This window comes from Entelurus aequoreus, linkage group LG24, assembly GCF_033978785.1.
Source record: "Entelurus aequoreus isolate RoL-2023_Sb linkage group LG24, RoL_Eaeq_v1.1, whole genome shotgun sequence".
Classification (NCBI taxonomy): Eukaryota; Metazoa; Chordata; class Actinopteri; order Syngnathiformes; family Syngnathidae; genus Entelurus; species Entelurus aequoreus.
The window spans coordinates 39,150,546-39,160,517 of record NC_084754.1 but is presented as its reverse complement, the minus strand read 5'-3'; the positions used below and the strand labels follow the sequence as shown (position 1 = coordinate 39,160,517).

At 40.3% G+C, this 9,972-nt stretch overlaps 1 protein-coding gene across 1 annotated transcript in view; it reads left to right on the top strand.

The window, feature by feature from the left end:
• The first annotated feature begins 253 nt into the window (after positions 1–253).
• frmd4a (FERM domain containing 4A) overlaps positions 254–9,972 on the top strand; it is a 241,121-nt gene continuing 231,402 nt past the window's right edge. Inside the window, exon 1 of the mRNA XM_062035312.1 lies at positions 254–854. Coding sequence (XP_061891296.1) covers positions 789–854 — 66 coding nt within the window. The 5' untranslated portion in view covers positions 254–788. The remainder of the gene's footprint in view (positions 855–9,972) is intronic.

Genomic DNA, 9,972 nt, shown 5'->3' with positions numbered 1-9,972 from the left:
ATTCCAGAGTACTGGAGCCCCAATAGAAAACGCTCTATAGCCCGCAGACTTTTTTTGGGCTCTGGGAATCACTAATAAGCCGGAGTTCTTTGAACGCAGATTTCTTGCCGGGACATATGGTACAATACAATCGGCAAGATAGGATGGAGCTTTCCCTTTGCATCCCTTCACCCTTCCCAGCTCCCCAAAGGGTTTTTTTCCTCCACCCCCCTCCCATCAATGTTACGTAAGTTTTCTGTCAGGTTGAGGACATATCGCTGTTGTTGTTCCCCAGTGAGTCTGTGGGACACGCCAGATCCAGGCCTGCCCTTCTAATGAGGCCCACACAAAGGCGCATTGAAGAGAAGCCCCTGTGTGAGAGAGGATGACCCAGGACTGGGCATCAGTGGCCCCAAGGCTGTCCACTCTGTACAAAGACCTCCACTGTGGTCATGGAGTTGAAAGGGCATGGAGGAAAAAAAAAAAAAAGGGGGGAAGAGGGAGGAGACATCCTGTTCCAACAAATATCGGAAAAATGAAACAAAAGCGTGACTTTTCTGACCATGACATGAGTACCCCATCAAGTTCTTCTCTCCAGCAAGTCACACCCTTAAATGTGCTTGTCTGCAATAGCTCAGATCAGATTGTCTCCAATCTTCGAACCAAAGAGAGCATATAAAGGACAATCTTGGAAACTTACGGAATACTTATTGGTGTGTTGGACAAAATCATGGCATTCTCACCTGGACTTGAGCGTTTGCTATGATTGATTCAGCACAATTTCAATTTTTTTCAAACAAGCTAGAAGAATGACTCTCTCATCCCGACTGGAGGACATGGAGGTGACCTTGGAGCATGTGCTCATGGATGTCTTTGTAAGTCTTCTTGGCTCTCTTTCCTCTTGTGATGGACTTATTTTCTTTGTCACAGATTCTGTTTATAACTTTTATGGACATCATTTCTAGGCGCAGTCAGGTTGTTCAGGGTATCTGGTTTGGTGGCTGCAGGATTAGGTCTCTGCTTTTTGCAGATGTTGTGGTCCTGATGGCTTCATCTGGCCAAGATCTTCAGCTCTCACTGGATCGGTTCGCAGCCGAGTGTGAAGCGACTGGGATGGGAATCAGCACCTCCAAGTCTGAGTCCATGGTTCTCGCCCGGAAAAGGGTGGAGTGCCATCTCCGGGTTGGGGAGGAGATCTTGCCCCAAGTGGAGGAGTTCAAGTACCTCGGAGTCTTGTTATCGACAGGCGGATCGGTGCAGCGTCTTCAGTAATGCGGACGCTGTATCGATCCGTTGTGGTGAAGAAGGAGCTGTGCCGGAAGGCAAAGCTCTCAATTTACCGGTCGATCTACGTTCCCATCCTCACCTATGGTCATGAACTTTGGGTTATGACCGAAAGGACAAGATTTCCTCCGCCGGGTGGCAGGGCTCTCCCTTAGAGATAGGGTGAGAAGCTCTGTCATCCGGGTGGAGATCAAAGTAAAGCCGCTGCTCCTCCACATGGAGAGGAGCCAAATGAGGTGGTTCGGGCATCTGGTCAGGATGCCACCCGAGCGCCTCCCTATGGAGGTGTTTAGGGCACGTTCGACCACTAGGATGCAACGGTGAAGACCCAGGACACGTTGGGAAGACTATGTCTCCCGGCTGGCCTGGGAACGCCTCGGGATCCCCCGGGAGGTGGACCAAGTGACTGGGGAGAGGGAAGTCTGGGCTTCCCTGCTTAGGCTGCTGCCCCTGCAACCCGACCTCGGATAAGCGGAAGAAGATGGATGGATGGATGGATGGACTTGTTTCCTTTAAAACAGGGGTGTCCGTTACATCGATGGCGAGCTATAGAGGGTGTGTCGGTCCATCGCCTGCCAGGCATAAAAAAAATAGACCTAAAAATGATCGATCATCAATCTTCACCAAGACGTCACTTGATTGACATTCACGGCACCCGAGGGTCTTGCTACCAGCTATTTATTAAGAAAAAATGACCGACAGGAAGGCGAGAAACACTTTTTATTTCAACAGACAGAGACAGGAGGAGCAGGCCCAACAAAGCAACCAAGAGCGCCGACTCCAAATGTACCATAAATATATATACATATGTACATAAATGTACCATGTAAAAATGTACCATAGTAGCAATATAAAATATAACATATATGTAATTGTGGAGGTACTTCCCTGTAGTTCCACTGTTAGACACAGCACCGGAGCCAAGCGTGTAAGTTTGAACAAGGTTTGAATCATCAGAATGTTTTCAGCAAGTTCTCTCTCAAGCAGGACGAGACTTTTCAGCCACGCCCGTAACCTCTCTTCTCCTCTGCTCTTGGCCGCCTACTGTTAAAGACAACAGATGATTAGATCACCATGTACCACCTGTGAAATCTAATCACCTGCCAGCCGTGTCTCGCCGTCCCGCACATGCCCTGCCCCTAGCCGATGGTGCTCCGCCCTCAAAACCATTGACAGAGGCGGTGACCTTTGCTCCTGCAAGTGCGCTGATCACACTCTCCCTCCACAGTGATATTTACATATTATATATACAGTATATATAAGAGTCTCAGAAAGCTAGCACACACAAGCTAGCAAGCTACGGAGTTTGCCGCCAATGTATTTCTTGTAAAGTGTATAAAAAGGAGCATGGAAGCTGGCCAAATAAGATGGCAAAAAGCAACCACTTTCATGTGGTATTGGACAGAAAGGAGGACTTTTTTTCTCCTCCATTAGAAAATGTGGACGTTATCATCACTAGTGTCTGATTCCAATCAATGCAAGTCATCAAAATCAGGTAATACACCAACTTATATTCTTGTTTTCATGAAAGAAAGGAATGTTAAACATGCTTGTATTATCATTAAACACCTTTGACTTGTTAACAAAAACTTCTCTTTCATAAATAAATAAATATATATTAATGATATATATAAATGAGGTAGATCCCCTCTACTTGGTACATTGAAAAGTAGCTCGCCTGCAGGAAAAGTGTGCTTTAAAATATATTATTTGACTCTGTGCATGATGTCTCTATGCTGACCTCTCGGTGCATAATTACAGTTGGAGACCAGAGGCCAGCATATGCTCGTCTCTCTTCCAGATGCGCTCTCATTAATTAGTGCAGAAACAATGTGCCGATTTCAGTGCATCCAGAAAGTAGTCACAGGGCTTCACTTTTTCCACATTTTGTTATGTTAGTCTTATTCCAAAATGAGAAAAGAAAAAAAAAATGTTCTCAAAATACTTCATAGCACAATGTAAAAAGATTAACAAAATAATTTTTGCATATTAAAAAAAAAAAAATACAAATAATCATCATCATGGCAGGAACTAGTCAGGATAGAGGGAAAGATGAATGCAGCAAAGCACAGCGATGTGAACGAAAGCATGTATTGTCTATGTGTGATGATGTAAAGGAGAGGTGTGGTTGTAATGAGAGGGCATTTTATGACTCTTCTTACTTTGATCACATGCTATAGTACAATTTTATTGCATGTTAATGTATATTTTTAATTTAGGTAACCATGGACTGCCGATGGAGATGAGCTATTTAGTTATAATCTGGTGCAGAACATATCTGTTCTTAGAATCCTGAGATAATGCTTTTGAAGCAATAAAAAAACAGTTTCAAGCATAACTCCTAAACCAAACATGCAATATGTCTAATAATGCATGTATTAATGTATCCTTGTGAGTTTTACTAGAAAGATGTGCTTTTTTAAGGTTTGCAAACACAACAATGGTTTTTTTACTAGGGGTGTAACGGTACGTTTATTTGTATTGAACCGTTTCGGTACGGGGGTTTCGGTTCGGTTCGGAGGTGTACCAAACGAGTTTCCACACGGACATATTAAGTAGCGTAACGCACGTTGTGTAAACAATGCACACCGAGGCACAACACACGGCATGCTAGCAGCTAACGGGCTACGATAGACTGACCATACGTCCTCTTTTCACCGGACATGTCCTCTTTTGCGGGGCTGTCAGGGCGGAGTTTCTTAAATGCCTCAAATGTGTGGCATTTTGAGTTAGGGTTGCGTGTATTTTCAATGTACGTTCAGGGTTAAGAAGGGGTTAAAAACAAAACAAATTGTGCTGCAGCAGCATTGGTGAGGGAGGGGCAGAGACAGAGAGAGCGAGAGAGTTATGATAAACGCGCATGCGTCGCCAGCCTCTGCTTTTTATCCATAGATTTATCACATTTAATTTTTTCACACAGCTAATGTTTTAAAGGCCCACGGCACATTCTAAAAATACTATTAAAAGAAACGAAAATATAACAAAAGTGAAATAAAAAAGCTTAAAGGTTAAATGTAATTTAGAAAAAGTTGCAATGTTGACTAATAAAACAAAGCTGTTTTTTTTTTCTTTCAAACTGTCATTGCTCAAAACATAATATTGAATCAAAATCAATGTTATTATGAATTATTGACCCATCCAAGGTTCCCATTACTTTACATCAAATATTCCACTAAGAAAAATATTTTTGGTGGAAGATTTTGCAAATTTGGTAAATAAATAAGCCAAAAATGTACATTTTGTTGTTTTCATACTTTATTTGCTGCACCAACTCATGGTGGGAATGCATTGTCCTTTCAAATAAAGACTAAACTAACTTACTAACTAACTAACATAAAGAAGGAATCTATTCTCAAGTATGGAAGGTTGCTAAAGTAACTCTACCAAAAAATAGGAAAGAAGCATTCACTGGATCGAATAGTAGGCCAATTAGCATTTTACCAGTATTAGGAAAATTAATGGAAACAATCATATTTAAGCAAATTCAAAATGATTTCTCTATAAATAACATTAATTCAGACTTTTGGCCATTGAACATGCACAGCTCTCACACAATTAACAGATGACTGGCTAAAACAAATTGACAGTAAATTATTAGTTGGCACAGTGCTATTAGATTTTAGTGCAGCTTTTGATATTATTGACCACCAACTACTACTTATAAAACTGTCTGCTTATGGTTTTAAACTCTTAGCGATTAACTGGATGAAAAGCTACCTAGTCAACAGACAGCAATGTGTCATGTTCAATGGAACCCTTTCAAATATTCAAACATTATATTGTGGTATTCCCCAGGGAAGTTGCCTGGGACCTTTATTATACTCAATATTTGTAAATGATATGTCATGTATTTTAAAGAACGGTTGCTGTGCAATTTACGCAGATGACACAACAATATATGCTTATGCAGATAATTGCACAGACCTGAGCAGTATGCTTACTACAAGACAAGGTCATGCGGATTTCTAAATGAGTTACGGAAAATAGGATGAAACTTAATATTTCTAAAACAAAATGTCTTGTTATTTGCTCAAAACATGCTCAGAGAAAGGAAGGCGTATTAAAGGCCTACTGAAACCCACTACTACCGACCACGCAGTCTGATAGTTTATATATCAATGATGAAATCTTAACATTATAACACATGCCAATACGGCCGGGTTAACTTATAAAGTGACATTTTAAATTTGCCGCTAAACTTACGGTTCGAAACGCCTCTGAGGATGACGTATGCGCGTGACGTAGCCCGGCGAACACGGGTATGCCTTCCACATTGAAGCCAATACGAAAAAGCTCTGTTTTCATTTCATAATTCCACAGTATTCTGGACATCTGTGTTCGTGAATCTGTTGCAATCATGTTCATTGCATTATGGAGAAGGAAGCTGAGCAAGCAAAGAAGAAAGTTGTCGGTGCGAAATGGACGTATTTTTCGAACGTAGTCAGCAACAACAGTACACAGCCGGCGCTTCTTTGTTTACATTCCCGAAAGATGCAGTCAAGATGGAAGAACTCGGATAACAGAGACTCTAACCAGGAGGACTTTTGACTTCGATACACAGACGCCTGTAGAGAACTGGGACAACACAGACTCTTACCAGGATTACTTTGATTTGGATGACAAAGACGCAGACGTGCTACTGTGAGTATGCAGCTTTGGCTTCTAAACATTTGATCGCTTGACCGTATGTGCGCAACTTTTTTTTGCGTATGTACGTAACTTTTTAAAAATATATAAGCTTTATGAACCTTGGGTTAGGTGAACGGTCTTTTGGGCTGAGTGATTGTGTGTGTTGATCAGGTGTTTGAATTGTATTGGCGTGTTCTATGGAGCTAGGAGCTAGCAGAGGAGCTAGGAGCTAGCGTAACAAACACGCAGGTGTTTTTATGCAGGATTAATTTGTGGCATATTAAATATAAGCCTGGTTGTGTTGTGGCTAATAGAGTATATATATGTCTTGTGTTTATTTACTGTTGTAGTCATTCCCAGCTGAATATCAGGTCACCCCCGGCTCTCACAGCATCTTCCCTATCTGAATAGCTTCAACTCCCCACTAGTCCTTCACTTGCACTTTACTCATCCACAAATCTTTCATCCTCGCTCAAATTAATGGGGAAATTGTCGCTTTCTCGGTCCGAATCTCTCTCACTTCATGCGGCCATCATTGTAAACAATAGGGAACTTTGCGTATATGTTCAACTGACTACGTCACGCTACTTCCGGTAGGGGCAAGCCTTTTTTTTATCAGATACCAAAAGTTGCGATCTTTATCGTCATTGTTCTATATTAAATCCTTTCAGCAAAAATATGGCAATATCGCGAAATGATCAAGTATGACACATAGAATAGATCTGCTATCCCCGTTTAAATAAAAAAAATTCATTTCAGTAGGCCTTTAAATTCTCCATTGTTTCATATTGTTATAATGGCTGTTAAGGCTATAGCACTGTATTGGATCAGGCTTGCTCTTGTTTTTATGCATATTTGAAATAAAAATATATCAATCAATCAATCTGCTCTAATGCATCTAAACGAGAACTAAATAAAATCCAGTTTACCCAAAACAGAGCTGCCAGACTAGCTCTCCATTGCTCATTTAGGACTGGCATTGAGATCATGCATAATGAATTGTCATGGATGAGAGTTGGTGAAAGACTAGCTTGTAGTTTAATTCCATTTTTTAATTTTTTATCTATACGTACCATAAACCTCTTTATCTGTATTCTCAGCTGTTGCTTGCTAATGACAGTCAGAACTATGGTACCAGGCTAGCCCTAAGCGGTGCTCTCCCCCGTCTTAAACCCAAAAGTGATATTTTGATGTATAGGGCAATCACTTACTGGAATATCTGGTATCAATCACCAGCATAGTGGGTTTTAAGAATAGACTAAGAGGATAAGTATTGCGGAAATAAATTATTCTAGATTGTACCTAATGTCATGACTGGTTTTATTGATTATTGACTATTTTGTTGATTATGGGACAAGCAGTAGAAAATGGATGGATGGTACTTTTTCGTCACTTATTGTTCGTCTTTGGTACACTAATGGGTATATTTTAGGCCATTGGTTCTTTGTTTTGTTTTTGCAAAACTATGTACAACTATTTTTATATTGCTCTTTTTATCTTTGGTATGAACATTATTATGTAAAGTCGAAGTTATTGGGTTTTTTTGGGGTTCTTTGTTGTTGCTATTTTTGTGTTACAATATTTTATTATTTGATCATGTTGTACTGCATTGTAATCTTTTGTTTTGTGATTGTGTGATGTTTTTTTGCCTGGACCCCAGGAAGAATAGTCTCCACTGCGGTGTAGACTAATGGGGATCCTTAATAAACTAACTAAACTAAACTAACATCTGGGATGAAAACCAACACTTCCCATCCAACCTGGCGAAGAAGAATGGGCCACACTGCCCAAAGATGGGTGTGCCAAGCTAGTTGCATTATATTCAAAAATACTTGAGGCTGTAATTGCTGCCGAAGTTGCATCAAGAAAGTGACAATGTGATTATTTTACTTTCTTTGAATTTTCATACATTCGCAAAAAAAACAAAAACCCTTTTAGCCTTAATTTCAGTACTGTTATTACACTGGAGAATAATACAATGTGTTGATCAACTTGACATGCGTTTGCATCACTGAACTCTGCAAAGCAATGTGGTCTACATACAACACACAAAGACAAAGATATGTTTCAAAGGGCCAATTTGTTTCAGGCCAGAACAAATTGACAAAACTATTTTGAATAGCTGCAACATAACATACATAAGTAACAAACAGCATGATAACAACATAGCTGTAAAGCAAGAAAGGCACACACTACATACACAAACCCTAACCAGGCGTTTTTTTTCTCTCAAGGAATTGTGAAATAAAATCATGTCTGAAGCCTAGAACACTACACATTTCCACAGTTTTAGTTTAGAGATAAGGAAAGATTGGCCTGGTCCACTAGCATCCCTCTTTGTTTGTGAACTTTATAGTCTATACATTTAGAGCAGTGGGTCTTAACCTGGGTTCGATCGAACCCTAGGGGTTCGGTGAGTTGGGCTCAGGGGTTCGGCGGAGGTCAAGACACACCCGACTCATCGTCTAAATAAAAACTTCTCCCTATCGGCGTATTACGGATACGGATACGGAAACAGCAGAAGTCACACTGATTTGCAGGTGTGTAATTTGTTGTGAGTTTATGCACTGTGTTGGCTTTGTTCTTTGAACAAGGTGATGTTCATGCACGGTTCATTTTGTGCACCAGTATAAAAACATGGTAACAGTTTAGTATGGGGAACATATTCACCATTAATTAGTTGCTTATTAACATGCAAATTAGTAACATATTGTCTCCTAACTAGTCATTATTAAGTACTTATTCATGCCTTATTCGGCATGGCCTCATTATAACCCTAACCCTAACCAAATAACTCTAAATTAAGTCTTTGTTACTTAGAATATGATCCCCTAGTGTCCAAAAAACTCTAAATTAAGTCTTTGTTACTTACAATATGTTCCCCATACTAAAGTGTTACCAAAAACGTATAACTTTGTCTTGAATTTAAAAAAAAAAAAACATTGTATTTTTCACTAAAGAAGGGTTCGGTGAATGCGCATATGATTTAGAGTGATGTGATAATCAAACACTCTAGAAGTCTAGAATGAAAGAGTATATAAGAGAATTGACAGAGTGTGTGTACCTTCAGTGTGCAGTGCCTCGTTAAAATCCAGCCGCTGTTGCTTAGCAGGTGAAGTGTATCTCTCTTTACTAGCTTCGTCAAAGCATGTTGCTTTTGTAGCTGTTTCAGCAGATTTGAATTGCCAGGATAGGATCTTTGATCCAAGACACCACTTACATTCAACTAAAATGTTATTTTCTTTGGGGTCGACAAAAGAAAAGTATTGAGAATATCTCCATGTTAAGAAACTCGGCTTCGGGCTTCGCCATGATGTCTTGTTAGTAAACACAGACACGCCCCCTCCCACACACACACACATACACACAGCGCTGCAATAAAACACTCAGATCTTCTCAGTTTCTAGCCGATACCACTTAAAAAAAGTACGTAAAATAACGCAGTAACGCATCATGTAGTAGCGGTAACTGAGTTACTGAATATAAAAAATAACGCATTAGATTACTATTTACCGCCGAAAGTAACTGCTAATTAGTATGATGTCTAGTTTGTTGAATATGCTCCTCTCTCCCTCAAACATTGTTTACAAGTGCAAGCATGGGGGAACATCATCTAAAGTAGACCTACGTGCGTGTACTGATAATACTTACAATTGTCCCGTATTATCAGCATTTTCACAGCAAATTGGAATGAAGTGATGAATAGCATTGTTTTAGACTAAATCACTTCATTATTCATGCACTGCATGGGTTCCAGGGGGGAGAAAAAAATGTTCCCTCTTCTACATTTCTTCTCAGCAAGTATAATTATGCCGCTTATTTATTCATTTCACTAATTGCAGATGGATGCTGCAAAACAGGGGGCGAGATGGCTACTTTGCAATGCTGAATATTCAAATCAACCCGGCCTTTTACCGCATGATTGCTTACCACACACACACAGTGGTACTTTAAAGCACACCTCTGAGCCTTTATGCCAGATCTGGGCAAAATACGGCCCGCAGGCCATTAAGATTTTCAATCCGGCCCGCCGGACATTCTACATAATTCTTTTAGACCTTTACCATCAAATCTGTAGCC